This window comes from Artemia sp. Qi Xiang Cuo, chromosome 8 (genome assembly GCF_049724085.1).
Source record: "Artemia sp. Qi Xiang Cuo chromosome 8, ASM4972408v1, whole genome shotgun sequence".
In the NCBI taxonomy this organism is placed as follows: Eukaryota; Metazoa; Arthropoda; class Branchiopoda; order Anostraca; family Artemiidae; genus Artemia; species Artemia sp. Qi Xiang Cuo.
This window is the reverse complement of record NC_142801.1, coordinates 40,021,845-40,040,880: the sequence shown is the minus strand read 5'-3', so window position 1 is coordinate 40,040,880 and position 19,036 is coordinate 40,021,845. Positions and strand designations below refer to the sequence as shown.

General features: G+C 35.4%; 1 protein-coding gene across 4 annotated transcripts in view; it reads left to right on the top strand.

Moving 5' to 3' along the window:
- The window catches only part of mrj (DnaJ heat shock protein family (Hsp40) member B6 mrj), a 117,127-nt gene that overhangs the window by 17,477 nt on the left and 80,614 nt on the right, over positions 1-19,036 (top strand). For 2 of the 4 annotated variants that reach the window (XM_089093417.1, XM_089093414.1), the window contains exon 2: positions 4,346-4,642. The exons of 1 other annotated variant lie outside the window; for it this stretch is intronic. In XM_089093417.1, coding sequence (XP_088949543.1) covers positions 4,366-4,642 — 277 coding nt within the window. In that variant the 5' untranslated portion in view covers positions 4,346-4,365. Of the gene's footprint in view, positions 1-4,206; positions 4,643-19,036 lie in introns of all 4 variants that reach the window. One more of the 4 variants, XM_089093415.1, reaches the window with a different exon arrangement.

The following is a 19,036-nucleotide window of genomic DNA, read 5'->3' as shown; positions in this document are numbered from 1 at the left end:
CTAATTGCTTTTTGTATTTTAAATCTTCCACATTCTGTAAATCTATTTGTATATTTCAAAGTTCCTTCTCTGCCTATCCTCCTTAAGTCCTGTCCATCCTTTTGGGACATCTTGGGGACACTCTTTTTGACAGGACCTGAGCCAGGTCCCAATATGAAAATCTGTTTTGTGCAGCCCAGGAGAGTTGTACAATGTGCATGCAGTCAACTGTGCTTGCAATACACTGCTTATGTGGCCTTCCTTGTGATTTCTGTCTGTCAATTGTTCCTTTGAGTGCAATTTTTGGGAGACAGTCAGGGGCCAATTTTTTGACAAATAGATTTACATTCTGTAAATCTATTTACATATTTCAAATTTCATTCTCTGCCTTTTCCTTAAGTCCTGTCCATCCTTGTGGGACACCTTGGGGACACTCTTTTTGATAGGACATGAGCCAGGTCTCAATATTAAAATCTGTTTTGTGCAGCCCAGGAGAGTTTTACAATGTGCATGCAGTCAACTGTGCTTGCAATTCACTGCTTCTATGGCCTTCTTTGGGATTTCTGTCTGTCAATTGTTCCTTTGAGTGCAATTTTTGGGAGACAGCCAGGGGCCATTCTTTTGACATGACCAAACCTTTGCAATTGCTGCCATTTGATTTTATCAGCAATTGTGTCAAGGGATTTCAGCTGTCTTTGCATCCCTTTATTGTTCATGTGGTCAATGTAGTTGATCTTTGCAATGTAGCACAGGCAACACATATGACATGTTTGGGTCATACATTAGGTCTATTGTCAAATATGGATGCCAAGCTTCTACCAGGACCTCTGGTAAATCCTACTGGCACCATTTCAGGGGATTTAAAATTGGGCATCAGGGGCAATTTGTAGCACCAGTTGGGTATCTTTTTTACCTGTAAAGGGGATACACCCCAAAATGGGCCTGTGAATTTTGCTTATCTGATCATTTTGGAAGATACATCCATAACTATATGGGCCAAGTGGGTCCAAATGTAAAAACGAAAAGATTTTGCTAAATGGATTTATGACACCCAACAATTGCACCAGCATATTTCCTCTCTCTGAGATGTCTTGAATTTTACAGGTATATAGACAGGACTAGGTAGAATTCAACAAAGACAAAAATTCTGAAGAAAAAAAATACTGTAGGGTATCAATTTGTTATGCTATTTGTCTAGTCAGTGAAGACACAATTGAAAAAAAAAATACATCAATTCATGATGCAAGAACATCTATAAAAAGTTGCCTTTTCTCTGATTAGTTTAAAATTGCAAAGTTTGTGAACAGGGAAATGGAGACCTCAGTGATGACCAAAGATTTGAACACATTAGTTGTATCAATTTGTGATGATTAAAATAGACCCTTTTTAAATTTGTTTCTGATTTTCTTGGAGTTAGCTTGGTATGTTGTCTGGGCAAAACAGACTCAAAACGACAAAATATTCTTTAAAAAAAATGGTTTTGTTGATTTGTGCCACCCCAAATTTGGCCAAAAATATGATTTCTCTGTTTGTCCTGGAACTTGCTGGGCAATTAGAGTGAGCTATGGGAACAGCAAATTTTGAAAAGCTTTTTGGCTGTACTGATTTGTGGTGCAGAAAATTGCATCATGGTTTTTCATGAAAGTGCCAGGGCATATAAATATGGTGGAGGGAACCTCAATGAAGACATTTTTGGAAACAAGTTTGGTTATATTGATTTGTAATGTCTGAATGTTCCTTAAGACATTATTCTAGTGTCTGACAAAGACAAAAGAACATAACTTTTTTTAGTGACAACCCAGACAAACAATTATTTAAATGCACAAATAGTTCCCACTATACAGAAAATAAAATCTTTAATCAATAAAATGGTGGATTGAGGTATATCTGAATTCTCGGATGTTTACAAAATGACTAAAAATCCTCCTCCTCATCCACTGCAAATTTTATAGTAAAAGCATTATTAAAGAAATTATTGCACAGCACAACATAAAAAATTTATTCTGAAACTCTTTGATTATGGCTGAACAAACTTTAAATGAATGTTCAGATTTTGTCTAAACTTATAATAAACTCCATCCCTTTTGTCCTTAAGCTGTAAAGCTGAGGTCGTTTTACAAGTATTCTTGCAATCAACCCATAATAAAACTATGTCAAAAGGAATAGAAATTAATTCTTAAAATATTTTTCCTAAAAACGTTTTTCTAAAGAAAAGTAAAACGTTAAATTAAAACTTAAGACAAGCAGATCTAAAGCAATAGGATAGTGCAGAGGAAAAGAAGTTACAATGAATGAGTAAATGGAGCCTGGAACAATCAGAAACACAACAAACAATCTTGTCAGACAAAAGACAAACAGAAATTGCCCCAAGTAAGAGGATGCAACAAACCCTTTAAACCTTCTAAAGGCTAGATTGTCATTTGTGCTTCACTGAAAAAAAAAAAATGTATTGTTAACATTTTCTTTTATTATTTTAACTAGCAATTCCAAAAAATTGGTCAGACCCACAGGAAATTTTTCTTTAATATGTAATAATACTTAAGGACGTTGCTGCTGAACAGCCTTAACTTGAGTCTCAGAAAGTCCTTCTGGCTGCACCAAATTCGAGACAGTTTCCTGAAGGATGGATTAGCCTGGCCGATTCTTACTTTGACTTCTTGCTGACACGGTCCTGAATTCTGCATGGTACTCCCTAAGTACTTGAACTCCACGACTTGCTCTATCGTCTGGTTATTGGATTGTAGGTCAAGTGGAGATCCAGTGTCCACCATACTTTTGTTTTGTTGGCATTTATCTTAAGGCCAAAAAGGTCGGCAGCATCTCTCACTTGGTTAAGGTATTGCTGGAGCCTTTGTTTGTAAGACTGTAGGAGGCTGATATTGTCAGCAAAATCAACATCTCTGAGTCTCCTATTATCCAACTGGATTCCATGTTGGTTGCAGGTCTGGAGAATATATTCAATAATGAGGATAAATAACAGTGGTCATACCACACAGCCTTGCTTCACCCCTGTTATAGTGTGCAAGTAACTGGTTTTCCTGTCACTTGTCTTCATGCAGCATTCTGTGTCTTTGTAGAAGGCTTCAATGATTCAGACAAGTTTATCAAGAATACCATAGTATTGGAGAACCTTCCAAAGCGTTTGGCGATCTGCCAAGTCGAAAGCTTTCTCAAAGTCTATGAAGACAAGGTACAGCTTATTGCACCATTCCTTTAATTCTTCCAGCAACATTCTACGAGTAAATACAAGATCGGCGCACGATCGGTTTTGCCGGAGTCCATGCTGCTCCTCCTGGAGATGTTTGTTCAAACATTGGTTGGATTCTGCTAAGTAGTAGCTTATAGTCGCCAATAGCTTGATAGGTATTGAGACAAGGCTGATACCTCTCCAGTTTTTGCACTTTGCAGCATCGCCTTTTTTGAATATTTTAACGAGAGTGCTTTTTTTTTCAATCTTTAGGGATTCCTTCTGTTCTTCAAATTATAAAGAAAAACGTGATTCACACAGTTATGCATGCAGCTACTGCGCATTTGATCATTTCAGCCATAATCTGGTGTTCCTCAGGGGGCTTTCTAGACTTCAGGTTCTGAACCGCCTTTACTATCTCCTCGCCAGAAGGTGCTTCGTTATTGGTGGCTAGGCTTGTAAATGGCATGTCTGGTATATCTGGAGGATCAGCAAATGGTGGTCTGTTTAATAATTTTTCGAAACGCGTCGATAGCCATTAATTTTCATCATTTTTGATTTAAATAGAATTAAAAGGAAAAGTTTTACAAAAAAGCCTGCTTTGAAATACAAAAATTAAATTGAAAGTCACAAATTTAACTATTCTAAGAAATGCTCTTTTTCTATCCTGTAAACTTGATTAGTTTTGTATGGTTTTCTTCTCTTTTTTGGTTTGGTATTTTGAAAAATAAATAGGCATTTATCATTTCCATTAAAGCACAATTGTCATTCTGGTTTTTAGAGGGTTTAGGGGAATGGTAGTCCCACTTTTATTTGTGGCAATTTTGCGTTTTCTTTAGATTTGAATTGGTTACACATTTTCATCTGTGCGTTTTAAGCTGGAATTGTTATTTGACTTCAAATCTTCTTCTTTGAGGTTTTAATATCAGTCTACTTTTCTGTCAAAAACTTTTTTTTTTATTAATTTAAAGCATTAAGGTAGTTGGTAGTGCTGAATCTTACTTCTATTTATTAATTTTGATTATCTAAAGCATTTTTAGGTCTCTTCCCCTGTACATCATTGTATTTATTTATGTTATGTGGTAACAAGTCTTTTGATTCTTCTATATAATAAAACTGTGAATGTTATAACTGTGTAGTGATTATTTTGAACAGTATGAGTGAATTTGTTATTCCCAGAAAATGCAAATGCTTTAAGAATGCCATATCCGTCTAAGAGGTATAGTGATACTGATAAATCAGAAGAAGTTAGAACAAAGAAGGCAAAAGTTGATTTTGAAGAAGACTTCAAGCCAAAAATGGAAAGAAAATCGAAGCCAAGTACCAGAACGTATCCTTCAGCATCATCTCAGCCAGGGTTTAGAAGGACAAGGGATGGAAGATCATCTAATTCATCTGGAAGTAGTTCAGGAAGAGCTCAGGGAGATGGTCCAGGAACTAGGCCCTCTTCCTCCAGATACTACGCCAGAAGTGAAGGTTTTTATCATTCTTTTCTAATGCTTGAGGGTTAACTGAGCATGGTTTGTGTAGATTAATGGTAAATACATCAAACTAACCTATGTAATTTAGTATTTCATTGCTTTTCTGAACTGCATTCTTTAACATTTTGAACCATTTTTTTTAATTTGATAATCTGCAAACGAATCATCATTGAACATTTATGATGGGTGTGAACAAAATTTATTTTTCTGCACTTTTAAAAATGTAAAATTCAAAATAAAGAGATTAATCTCGTTTCTTCTGGAAAATGCTGATTTATATAAGTTGTAATTTTATTTGTTAAGGAAAGGCTAGATCGACTTCTTCATTGTTCTGCTGCTCTTAAATACACATTTTGATAGAATTGTTTTTATCCAACAAATTTTAATTGTTTTGAAGATCAATTCAATCAATGAAAATTTAAGAAGGAGGAAATAATTAGCTTTAGTTGTGGCACTATATCTGGTTCTCAAAAAACCATAAGGGGTGGTGCTAAGGCTGAAAGGCCAAGGAACACAAGACACTTGATAAGCATTATTTCGATTTGTTTTAAGTATTCACTTTGCCCCACTTTTAGAAGATATTATGTTATTCAGTATTAAAGTAACCAAATAGTTGAAGATTCAGAAGATATTCCTGCTCTTCTTTTTGCCATAAAGTACATTTGGTTTAACAAAAACAGGACCAAGTGCGAACAAATTGCAACAAAAAGGATTTTAAATCATCTTATAGAGAAAAAATATTTCAACAGAGTTAGAGTAACACAATTTGTCTTATTCGGAATTATCCTATCTTTTTGTCTTACTATCGGATGCCCTCAATAGGGTAATTGCTTAATATTGAAAATAGAAATGCAACTGTTATGGCCTCCCTCATTGTGAAATGGATTTAATTTTGTCCCTTGCACATAAACTATCATATTCATTAGCAGCTTTTGGTATACTTCCTATTGTAGTTTTTGTTATGTATCACTCTGTGCTCTTTTCTTTTTTTTCATTCATTAGAAATTATGACTTAGTTTACGATTTTATTAAACCTGATTCATCATTTCTGTCAATTAACAAATAAGATACTAAAATACATGTTACATTTTTATGCTAATTTTTTTTCTGAAGGTACGTCTCTTTTAAGGGTACTGAAATGAGTCGGTTAAGGTTTTTTGGTACTTGTATGATATACACCCTGCCTAATGTTCTTCTAATATGTTTCTCTGACGCTCAATCCTAATGAAATATACCAAAGTAAGGTAAAAATATAGTACTTTAAAAACAAATTGGGGCTATGTATCATTAGGGGGTGGGGGTAATTTATAGCGGTAATGTAATGTTCTATTTGAAGCCATACAAGGAGTTGAATTTTCTTTTTTTGATAGTAAAATTGTTTAAAATTAAGCTTCATTGCATTGCTATTTACTTGTTAGATCAAAAAGCAGTAAGCTAAAGGCTTTTTGTGGGAACATTAAAGGATACCTTGGACTTACAGAAGAAAAACACATACATGCATCACTCTACAAGATAGAGCTGTTAAAGTTGAATATGAAGCTCGTAATCTACGAAATTAAGTTCCATTTTGTTGAAAGATTGGTGTAGAAAAATAACCAGGGGTGTTAATTGGGGGAGGGTGAAGGGGCTACGTCTGTCCCACTAGATTCCTCTCTCCTAAGTCTTGAAAAATGCATTTTGTGGCATTTTCATTGATATAATTGAAAAATTGCCCCTCCTTGATTTTGAAAAATTTGTTCCCTCCCCCCTTTCTACATTTTTGTGAATTGACACCACTGAAAAGAAAATTGAAAAATGGCATTTGCTGGTAAAGAAGCTTGTTATCAGGCTTGATCCTGGCTAAGGGGAGGATTGAACTCCACTTTTCTTTTAATATTTGGAAGCTCTGCTTTGTCAGCGTTTAGTTTGAAACAAGTAATAAATCTTTCCTAGCTTTTTGGATAATAGCTTTTGAAGACTAGACCCAAAGTGATTGTGCTGCCAAAATTGTTGACTGTTTAAGATGATTTCTTTGAATAATTATGGTGATGAATTTTATACAACCTAATTTCATGTTTCCTAACCCTGGAAGATGGGTTTCTGAAACTCCTAAAGCACGAATTCAAAGAGTCCTTATCCGTCAATAGAAATGTCAATATGATGATTATTTTTTGACGTTGTAACGTTCTGAGTCGTTATTTTCATATTGTTTCGTTTGTTAAATTTTTTTTTTACCTCAAGAAAAGCATGGGTCCCATCATAAGAAGTCTGGGGCTTATACTTTTTCTTAAGTCGATACAAAGCGATTAAGATGTCTGAGAACTGGATAGCAAGAAGTCTCTGGGACCACCAGTCAAATAGAAGCTTTGTCAGTGGCTCCAATAGAAAGGAGAAAGGGGGGCCCATGCCCCCTCCCAAGTTTCGATTAATACATAACAAAACGGCGTTTAGCAGGCAAAGTCTAGCAGATCTTCTGTCGCAAGAATTGCAGTTGCAAACAAGAGTTTCTAAAAATTATGCGTCATAGCATTGACTAGCTGAATTTTTAATATAAACAGCAGTATTTAAGATTTCTCAAAATCAAAACGAGCAACATGATTCTTAGTTTTACGTGATAGAATGAAATGGCAAATGTAGTATGTATGTCATCTCGAGACAGAACGGTCAGAACTGTTTCTGAGTACAACACTACTAAAAGTGATTGAAAATCTGCATCACCATTTGCTAACACAATTCGCAAAAACAGAGTTTTTTTTGTTTTCCATGTTAACATTTTCTCTTTTTTGGCGTGCCATCTTATTCAAGAAAAAACCTCTCCTCAACTTAAAACACTGCTCGGCCCTTAATAATTTCGGAATATTTTTTCGAAATGCTGTCAAAGGTTTTAGAGTACTCCTCATGTTAGGCTTAAGGATCAAACAGTTCGGGGTAACGAGCTCTAAGTAAGGAGCGACTCGGCTCAACAGTAGCAGAAACTCTAAAAAAGGGAATTTTGATACCAATAGATACACCAAAAGAATTGTATTTTTATACTGATTTCAAATATATAAGTTTTATCAAGTTTAGTCTTACCCATCAAGTCATGAGCGTGAGAAAATTTGTATCATTTTAAAAAAAAAAGGGGAAACAACCCCTACAAATCATAGAATCTTAATGGAAATCATACAACCAGATTCAACGTATCAGTGAATCTTACTGTAGAGGTTTCAAGCTCCTATCTGCAAAAATGCGGAATTTTATATTTTTTGCCTGAAGAAAGATCACGGATGTGTGTTTATTTGTTTTTTTTTTTCTCCAGGGGAGATCTTATCCATCCAGTGTTCCTAGAGTATTGTGAGAGGGCTCATTCGAACGGACATTAAAAGTTCTAGTGCTCTTTTTAAGTGACCAAAAAATTGGAGGGCAACTAAGCTCCCTCCCACGCTCATTTTCTCGAAAGTCACCCGATCAAAATTTTGAGATAGCCACTACGTTCATAGTCGAAAAATCTAATAACTATGTCCATGAGGCTGACTTAATCCCACAGTCGCCGGGGAAGGGCTGCAAGTTATGAACCTTGCCCAAAGCTTACATATAGTATTAGTTATTGGAAAGTATACAGACGTTTTCAGGGGGGATTTTTCTGGTGGGGGGGGAGGGTTTACATGGGAGGATTTTTCTATGGAGGAAGTTTTCATGAGGGGAAGGATTTTTCTATGAAGGGGGCACCGGATCTCCCAGCGTTATTTAAAAAACAATCAGAAATTAAATAAAAAAAACAAGTTTTTTCAACTGAAAGTAAGGAACAACATTAAAACATAAAACGAACAGAAATTATCAGGTATATAAGGTAGTTCGCCCCCTAGTCGTTACCTCGCTCTTTACGCTAAAGGTTTTTATAGTACTTTCAAAAGAGCTATTTATTTTACTTAAACATCCTTTGTGATTCAGGGGTCATTCTTAAAGAATTGGGAAAAAATTGAACTTTAGTGCTAAGAGCGAGGTATTGACTGGGTGGCGAACCCCCTCGTATATGCAATAATTTCTGTTCGTTTTAAGTTTTAATGTTGCTCCTTACTTCCAGATGAAAAAACCTGTTTTTTTTAATTTCACAATGAAGAATAATCTGGAATTGATTGCAATGCACACAACCTAGATTAAGGCTTATTCATAAATATTTAGTACTACTACTACTTACTCACTGCAGCACTAAGACGCCTGAGGCCAACACAGTTGTGCACGTTCCTCCTCTACGTCAAAATATTCGAAGCATCCTTCTTCACCTCCTCACGAAGGTCCACTTCACTTCAAATCCTTCCATAAGACTTTTCTCTCCCCATTCGGGGACGACCTCCTTTTCGTTTGGCCATAAATGGAAGGTCAAAAAGAACAATCTTTGGCAATCTGTTCTCTTTCATCCATAAGACATATCATACCATCAGAGCCTTTTTTATTATAACCCTAGAAAGTGGTATAAAACCATATTTTCCCTACAGTGTGTTGTTTGATATGCGGTGTATCAAACGGACAGCTAAAACTATCATTAGCCAGTTACTCTGGAAAATATTTTACAAATCCTCCCCTGTCTTTCGAAGTGCCCACACTTTAGAACCATAAAGTGAACCATTAATTTTAAAACTATTCTTGGATCCTGAACTCTCGTAAAATCTAATGATTCATACATTTTGCTTACACTTTTATCTTGGACACCAAATCATCTGCATAGTCTAAGTCAAGGAGCGTTTTACTTTCCTATTTGATTCCATGCCATTTCATAGTCTGCCGTGTTTCCTTGGACAAAATAGCTATAATGCACATTTGTTATACAATACAATTATAGGGCCTTCACTAAAGCTCTTCTGTTTACTCAAGCACACAGAAACCAAGCTAATGCCTCCATAATTACCACACTCATTCTTATCACCTCTCCTATAAAGGGTTATAATTAAAGTGTTTTCCTAAAATCAAGGTACTTCCCTTTTTCGAATATCAATTTCATAATCTTTATTAATTTATCTTACAATTTCGCAACCACCATATTTCAAAAGCCCGTTTACCAACTATCAGCACACGAGTCCTTATTATTTCCAATCCTTTTAGTGCTGTGTACAACTCTTCTTCGTAAAAATAAAATCTATATTTATCACTAAATTCTCCGATTTCTTGTATTTTTCTAGGTCGTTTCCTACAAATTTATTACTGTTTTACCCATTCTCAATAAGTTCTGCCCGTCTCTCTTTAACAATTTCCTTATCGCTAATTGAGGCCCCGTTCCTATCTTTAACAGGAGCAAACCTAGACCACAGTTTATATAATTAGCAGTATGATCTTTCCCTATCTCACCCATTATAAAACCCGGACCGCGGTGCAAGTGCTCCAGAAAACGTATAAACATAATCGGCATCAGATCTTTTCATGGGTAGACAAGTCAGATCTTTGTTAAACGCGAAACTTGGCTTCAACGTTGGCACACTAATTTTGAAGAAACTAATTTTAAATTAATTTATTCCAATACATACATGAAAATCGGTAATTAGTAGTGCAATGTTATTATTAGATGTTTTTAGTAATTAAAAATAGGTTGGTTTCAAGTTGTTGGTTTCAAGTGTAGGTTGGTTTGTTCAAATAAGTCTCAAGTTGGTTTCAAAGGCATTTTGAGAAAGTTCTGCCAAAATACGTGTTCCAGGGTAATTGGACCGCTAATGGCAGATCAAATGAGAGGAGCTGTTTGTACGCGGCGATATATATATATATATATATATATATATATATATATATATATATATATATATATATATATATATATATATATATATATATATATATATATATATATATATATATATATATATATATATATACTGCGAAAACTTTACGAAAAAGAAAGTTTTTTTTTAAAGTTAAGTAAAGGCAATATTTAAACTTAAGATCAGTAGAAATAGAAGCCTACAATAGGTCAAACTCAAAACGACCAGAAATTATTATTAAAGAATAAAAAAGGAAAGGAGAATAATTGGTATGGCTGTAACACTGCATATAAATTTATATAAATGTATATATAGTGGGCTGTAATAAAGCAAATGGTAAATATAAGATTGGTATAAGAATGTACAGAAAGGCAAAGAATGATTTAAAAACGATAATCAAGTTAAAAATAAGTTTTATTTGAACAATGCCATAAAACGATGACATTTGATTATGATATTTGGTGCCTCGCATTGATATTTCAGTTTTAAAAATTTTATTAATTTTTTCTCAAAGGGAAATTACGTGTTGGGCATGAATGTAGACTTGCAGCTAAATTAAATATAGTCACTTCCACTTTTCACATATCTTTATTGATATTGGTTTGATTTTTATTGTCTGTAGTAGTCCCCTAAGCCGCGCCACGCCGACATGACGGCGGCGAATGTGTGATTTAGTATCGGTGGCGGGGCGCCGCCAGGCACGCCGAATTTTTTTTGGCGGCGCGCCGCCGATTTCTGACCGGCGGCGCGCCACGGCGCGCCGATTTTTCTGATTAAAAATAATAATAAAAATTCCTCTTCACCAAGCACGTTCAACCTCAACTTGATTATAATAAGGATTTTTAAATGGTTGGCTTAAAACATACAAGAACAATATGACAAAACAGGAATTTGTTGGGCCGTGCGGCAAGTTTTTATGTTCACCGTCAATAAGACCAAGTAGAATTATCCTTTTTACCCGCTAGACCCAGGGAAACCTATATTGTGTTTATGTTTAGCATCGCATCGTTCCTATAAAATCCCGTGTTTAGTCATTTACTTCTTGTTAATGATTCGGGCTAATGTGTGTATAACTTTTGAAGTTTGAAGTTCAAACACCTTCTGTTCAGCAAATACATACAAAAAAGAAGTAAAAAAAAAAAAAAGTAACAACAGCAAAAAAAAACACTGTATGCAAGTGTAACACTGTAGGCTTAAATTCAAAAGGTTAATTTAGAGATGACACTCTGAACAAGTTTATTGTTGTCATGGATAAAAGTGAGTTTGTTCACTCTACTTGGAGCCAGCATTGATCTTTTTTCAGTGACTATCAGTCCTGTCGTGCTAAAAAGCCGTTCAGCTGGTGCACTCGTGGCTGGTAAAGCCAAAACTTGACGAGCGTAAACTGCCACCCACGGGATCTGATGTTTGTATTTTTTCCAGAAGGTTAACGTCTGGTTTTCATTTACAAATACATTCAACCAGTTGGCTGCAACTGCAAACGAGAAATAATGATCAACCTGACGTCGGATCGTCAAGTTGATCTCTTTCTGTTCTGCAAGTGAACTAACATCCTGACCGTTCATCTGTTGCAGTAATTTTTTTTTAATTGACATTTTCTCAGTGCCATCAGATGAATAGAGTCTTTTCACAATTGGTTCTGATGGTGCCCCAGTATCACTCGGAATTTCCACATCACTCAAGTTTTCATTTTCTGTCTCTTGTGCATTAGCGGTACTAGAACCAGCGGCACTTACATTTTTCCCATCACCAATCTCTTCAACGAATTCTTTGAGCTCATTTTCTGTCACACTTTTTTTGATCATGTCAAAGAGGAAATCTCGTCGGTTCTGAGACGATTCAAGGAGATGATCATCAATTTCCTTTAGTCTAAAGGTCTCAAAATCCAATAGCGCTGCTGACACCATCAAATCGTCTCGAGGGAAACGCTGATCAAACTTGGCCCTCGAGTTTTGCTTGAGTTCTACTATTGGGGAAATTTCATCGCCCTTTTCTTCCATCTGTGCCTTTAACCTCTACATAACAAAGCAACGTTCAGTGTCGGAAAGATCTCACCTTCAATTGCTTGCACTGTACTAAGAAAAGCAGAAAGCAGCTTACACAGGGCAGTCTTGAGCTCGAGATCATCTTCATCCAAAACTAAGTCAGGTTTGCCAATTTGACAAAGGAGAGTCAATACAACAGCGTTATGGTTTAAAATGCTTTCCAACATTGTATATGTGGCGTTCCACCGCGTGGGAAGATCTCTTTTGAGCATCCTGTTATTGTCTTTTCTTCCACTGCAGGGTATCTTCTCGGCCACATGAACAATGGGCAGCTCTGAATCTGCATCTAAAACCTGATCAAGCTCGCTCAGTTCTTCGATTGCAAAAAAGGCTTCGGATTTCTGTTTTTTGAATTTGCGGCTTAAATCAGAGCCTCTGTAAGTCAAGGCTTTGACAATAAGTCGAGCCTTTTTCACCAAAGAACAAACTTTTGACACTCCATCAACTGTAATCAGATTGTGAAGCCCATGTGCAATACAATCTCTTGACTTCACATCCATAATTGTACAGGCTCTTACGACATTTGCACCTTGATCACGCACAACAGTTATGTCCCTCCCTCTAATGTCAATAAGCTTAACACAGGCACGATGTTCTTTTCTAATGTTGTCAGCTGTATTTCGCTTATCACCAAAGAAGTTGGTTGAAAGAGTCATATTCTTCATCTAAAAATTTGAAATGACGTTCATGAGTATTTAACACTGATAGTGAAGATGACGGTGGTTATCCGTCCAGATATCCATAGCCATAGCTCCACTTCTAAACTCTGCCCTGTTGCCAACGATCTCTTTCACTGCTGTGAACGTTGCATCATATATGTCCTGCAAGCAGTAAATGACAACGTTTCTTTCACTTGGCAAGTCTTCTGCACCTGCAACAATATCATACTTTGCACAAAACTGTGAAAAACCTCTTCCATTTACAATATTGAAGGGAAGGTTATCCTGTGCACACAGCAAAGCAATATCTCTGCCAAGAACATACTTTGCATCTGAAGTCAGACGCGCATTGGACCTTGAGGTCCCATATGCTGCTCCAACTGGGCTTCTTTTTTGTGTTAGTAAGTCTTTTTTCATCTCCAGCTTGACGGTTCGTTGTGTCTCTTCCTTTTCTTCGTGGTTCACCTTGAGATGTGTGATCAAGTGTCCAGGGCTTACTTTCCCCTTGTATTTTGCCAAATCTCAGGAAATGTATTTGAACAGGGCTTTATTCTCTGCCTTTTGTAAAAACAACTTGCAAAAAAAATGGTCTTTATGCTCCTTCTTAGTAATCCCGTTTTTCTTCAGAAGTAGGCCACAAAAAAAGTTCCACGCTGGTGACTTTTTGGATTTGTCCAGGGAAATTGAAAAGAGTAATGCAGGCTCATTGGCAAACTGTTTCAGTGACTGGGTCTCCATTTTTCACCTAGAAAAGATGCATAACATGGAAACAACATCTTGACGAGGGGTGGCCTACTTGGTATGTTGGTGTAAAATGAGTGCCCGGTGCTGGGCAGTGCCGGGTCGGGGTTTACAGCTGGTGATACATAAAAATTCTGTGATGCAGCCATTTTTTTATGAAACTCTGCTGGCGCCGGCGAGTGCCAGCTGGTGCCAGGGAGTAGGGAACGCCTCGTCTCCTTATTTGCATTCGACTAACGTGCAAGAACATTATATCTTTTTTTTTAGCTATCGGTGTTGGGAAAAGAATTAATATTTTAAATATTGAATCATTCAATAAAATTTTTAAACAGTTGATTAGTCCTTTACATGGGCGTACCCAGAAATTTTGTTTGAGGGGGGGGGGTGACTAAAAAAACTTCCTTTCGTGAGTTTTCTCTAAAGACTTAGAGTAACAATATTAGGAGATTTTTCAAAAAGGCTTAAAAATTAGAGAAAAATATAGGGGGGTTTGAACCTGCTAACTCACCCGCCCCCTACATATGGCCTTGGTCCTGTATATGAACTAAAAGAAAATTTGTAGAGTCTATAAGAGTTAAAGTGCGTTCAGACACACTTCTATATGGAATTAATTTTTTTAAACAACTTTTTCTGAACGAAGTAAAGAGCGAAGTTGAAACTTAAAACGGACAAAAATTATAACTTCACAGCCTATTCTCAATGGCTAGTTCTCAACTGATTTTTTATGTGATAGAAAAGAGCAACTTATATGAGATGAAAATATATGCAAAAACGTATAAGTTTGACTCTGTCTCACGACTTTATTTTTTAAAACAATAAAAAACTTTAGCGTAAAGAGCGAGGCGTTGAGGAGGGGACATCCCTTTCATATACGGAATAATTTCTGTTCGTTTTAAGTTTTAATTTCGCTCCTTACTTTCAGTTTAAAAAACTTGTTTTTTTTATATTTAATTTCTGATCGTTTTTCAGTTAATGCAGCTTTGATTTTGGCTCACCGTCATTGAATAAACAAACAAAATTTGGATAAAAATTTTACTTTTCTTTTGCTAAATGAATGTCTCTAAATTTGGCTCTGATGTAATCTACAAATTAACTTACGCAAATAGCCTCTATATTCGTATATTTTTCTTCTGGCAAAAAATACAAAGTTGCAGATATGAGCTTGAAACCTATGTTATAGGGTTTTCTGATACGCTGAATTTGACGGTGTGATTTACATTAAAATTACTTCACTTGTAGGGGATGTTTCCCCCCTCTTTAAAAAATCAGGTAAATTTTCTCAGGCTTGTAGCCTTTGATGAATAATACTAAACTTAATAAAATTTATATATTCAGAATCAGCATTATAAGCCCATTCTTTTGATACATTTATTGACGTCAAAATTCCGTTTTTAAAAGTTTCGATTACTATTGAGCCATATCGCTTGTTTTTTTCTTATTGTTTTTTTTTTATTACGTATATGTTATTACGTATATGAGGGGGTTCTCCCTTAGTCAATACCACGCTCTTCACGTTAAAAGTTAAATAAAACTTTAATTCACAAACCCCTCAATCACAAAAGCCGTTTAATTAGAATAGATAGCTCTTTTGAAAGCATTAAAAAAAACTGTAGCGTAAAGAGCGAGGTATTGACTTGGGGGAGACCCCCCTCATATACGTAATAATTTCTGTTCGTTTTAAGTTCTAAAGTTGCTTCTTACATTCAGTTGAAAAGACTTGTTTTTTTTTAAATTTAATTTCCGATAGTTTTTTAAATAATGCTTGGAAATCCGGTGCCCCCTTCATAGAAATGTCCCTTACCCCAAAGAAACATCCTCCACGGAAAGATTCTCCCGAGTAGCCCGCTCCTAAGCCCCCCCAACCCCTATGCCTTCCCAAGGCCAGAACATTTGCACTTTACTAAAAAAATATAAATGTTTTTACTTTTATAACTTTAATAAATCAAATAATATTAATATTTTAATTACTAAATTTCAGTATATGTATATTAAACTGACAATGCACATTCATTTGTATTTTTCAGTAAAGTGCAATTTTTGTTCTGGCCTTGGGAAGGTATAGGATTTTTGCACCCAACTTATGTTAATTTCTGCTCGTTTTGAGTTTGACTCGGTTATTTGTTGTAATTTCTGTTCGCTTTTGGCTTCATTTATTTATTAACGATTGTTTGTTATGGTTTTACAACCTATTAGAAGTTTTATTTTATTCGTGTGACGTTTTTGTCTAATCGAGCTCTGTACTTTTCTTTGTAAAACGTGTTTTGTGGGAAAAGTTTTTTTAATTAATTTCTGTTCGTTTTATATCGACATAGTCTTTTCAGGAAAAAAGAAAATAATGCTTTACATCTATTCGTTTTTTTAAGACTTTATAGTTTGGCCTGCTATTTGTATGCTAGAGAAAAATTTTCAGCAATTTTTAACAACATGCACCCTTACATAAATATGGACACAAATGGTAGTGTTTAATTTAGATTCATACATCCTCTAGTTGACCTGAAATGGAAAACTCGATACCATTCGCAAAAACATCTGTTTACTTTTTTTGATAGCTTGGATACATCTACGCTATTTTGATTTGGTTAAATTTTAAGAGCAGAAATGGGAGGGTGGGTGTGGGAGGGTGGGAGTGGAAAGGGGTTTAGTTGCCCTCAAATCACTTTTGACTATTAAAAAGGGCATCAGCCCTTTCTATTTTCAATCGAATGAGCCCTTAGTATATACCATCTATTGAATTTGCCAAGGCCCCCGTACCAAACAGTTTTTTCTGGTAGGTAAACAGGTCATTACACTCGGTCATTACACTCTTTGTCAACGGGTAATTAAAGAATGAGATGCTTGCATCAACAATACAAAGAATAAGCTCAGATACTTAATAGATTTGACGTTTACAAGAGACATTGCTAGAAAGTATTCAATAGCTTAATTGAAAAGTAACGATAGAATGACATTGTGACTTGACCTAGCTTTACCTCGCCGATGTGATCTGTATAATACATAAGTAACGTTTGAAAAATATTGTCAATTTAAAAAGAAATGGCTGAAAAGTGTTTTGAGGGGGAGGAGTTGCATAGAGGGGTGACTTGCACGAGGGTTCAGTTAAAGGGGATACAGTTGCACGGGGGGTTTCGGTTATACACGGGTTCAGTTACAAGGGGATTCAGTTGCACGGGGGTATCCCTTTTTTTCGAAAATCGGGCTCCCTGTTTTCAAAATCCCTTTTTCTTCTGAGGCTTGGAGCATTTGTGTCAACAATACAAAGAATAAGCTCAGATACTTAATAGATTTGACGTTTACAAGAGACATTGCTAGAGAGTATTCAATAGCTTAATTGAAAAGTAACGATAGAATGACATTGTGACTTAACCTAGCTTTACCTCGCCGATGTGATCTGTATAATACATAAGTAACGTTTGAAAAATATTGTCAATTTAAAAAGAAATGGCTGAAAAGTGTTTTGAGGGGGATGGGTTGCATAGAGGGGTGACTTGCACGAGGGTTCAGTTAAAGGGGATACAGTTGCACGGGGGTTTCGGTTATACACGGGTTCAGTTACAAGGGGATTCAGTTGCACGGGGGGTATCCCTTTTTTCGAAAATCGGGCTCCCTGTTTTCAAAATCCCTTTTTCTTCTGAGGCTTGGAGCATTTGGTGGCTAGATATTAAACGTAATGAAATTTAGCACGGAGGTTCAGTTGTACAGGGTTTCAGTTATACAGGGGTTCAGTTACATGGGGGTTCCTTGTGTTAAAAAAGTAGTTTTTGTATATTTTAAAAGAACTTTACGGGGATTGAGAGACTCAGATGCCTAATTCCGTGTGATTTTTCTTTACTTGATGGCCATTAAAAACAAAATTTTTGTGTTAAATAAGTAGTTTTTATATCTTTTAAAAGATCTTTACGGGGATTGAGAGACTCAGCTGACTAATTCAGTGTGATTTTTATTTACTTGATGCTCATTAAAAACGAAATTTTTTTGTTAAATAAGTAGTTATTGTATCTTTTAAAAGATCTTTACGGGGATTGAGAGACTCAGTTGCATAATTCCGTGTGATTTTTCTTTACTTGATGGTCATTAAAAACGAAATTTTTATGTTAAATAAGTAGTTTTTGTATCTTTTAAAAGAGCTTTACGGGGATTGAGAGAGTCAGTTGAATAATTCCGTGTGATTTTTCTTTACTTGATGGTCATTAAAAACGAAATTTTTTGTGTTAAATAAGTAGTTTTTGTATCTTTTAAAAGAGCTTTACGGGGATTGAGAGACTCAGTCGCCTAATTCCGTGTGATTTTTTTTTACTTGATAGTCATTAAAAAAGAAATTTTTGTGTTAAATAAGTAGTTTTTATATCTTTTAAAAGAGCTTTACTGGGATTGAGAGACTCAGTTGCCTAATTCCGTGTGATATTTCTTTACTTGGTGGTCATAAAAAACGAAATTTTTGTGTTAAATAATTAGTTTTTATATCTTTTAAAAGAGCTTTACAGGGTTTGAGAGACTCAGTTTCCTAATTCCCTGGGTTTTTTCTTTACTTGATGGTCATTAAAAAAGAAATTTTTGTGTTAAATAATTAGTTTTTGTATCTTTTAAAAGAGCTTTACGGGGATTGAGAGACTCAGTTGCATAATTCCGTGTGATTTTTCATTACTTGATGGTCATTAAAAAAAAAATTTTTGTGTTAAATAAGTAGTTTTTGTATCTTTTAAAAGAACTTTACGGGGATAGAGAGACTCATCTGCCTAATTCCGTGTGATTTTTCTTTACTTGGTTTTCATTAAAAACGAAAATTTTGTGTTAAATAAGTAGTTTTTGTATCTTTTAAAAGAGCTTTACAGGGATTGAGAGACTCAGTTGCCTAATTCCGTGTGATTTTTTCTTTACTTGGTAGTCATTAAAAACGAAATTTTTTGTTAAATAAGTAGTTTTTGTATTTTTTAAAAGAGCTTTATAGGGATTGAGAGACTCTGTTGCCTAATTCCGTGTGATTTTTCGTTACTTGATGGTCATTAAAAACGAAATTTTTGTGTTAAATAAGTAGTTTTTGTATCTTTTAAAAGAGCTTTACGGGGATTGAGAGACTCAGTTGCCTAATTCCGTTTGATTTTTCTTTACTTGGTGGTCATTAAAATCGAAATTTTTGTGTTAAATAAGTAGTTTTTGTATCTTTTAAAAGAGCTTTACGGGGATTGAGAGACTCAGTTGCCTAAGTCCCTGTGTTTTTTCTTTACTTGATGGTCATTAAAAA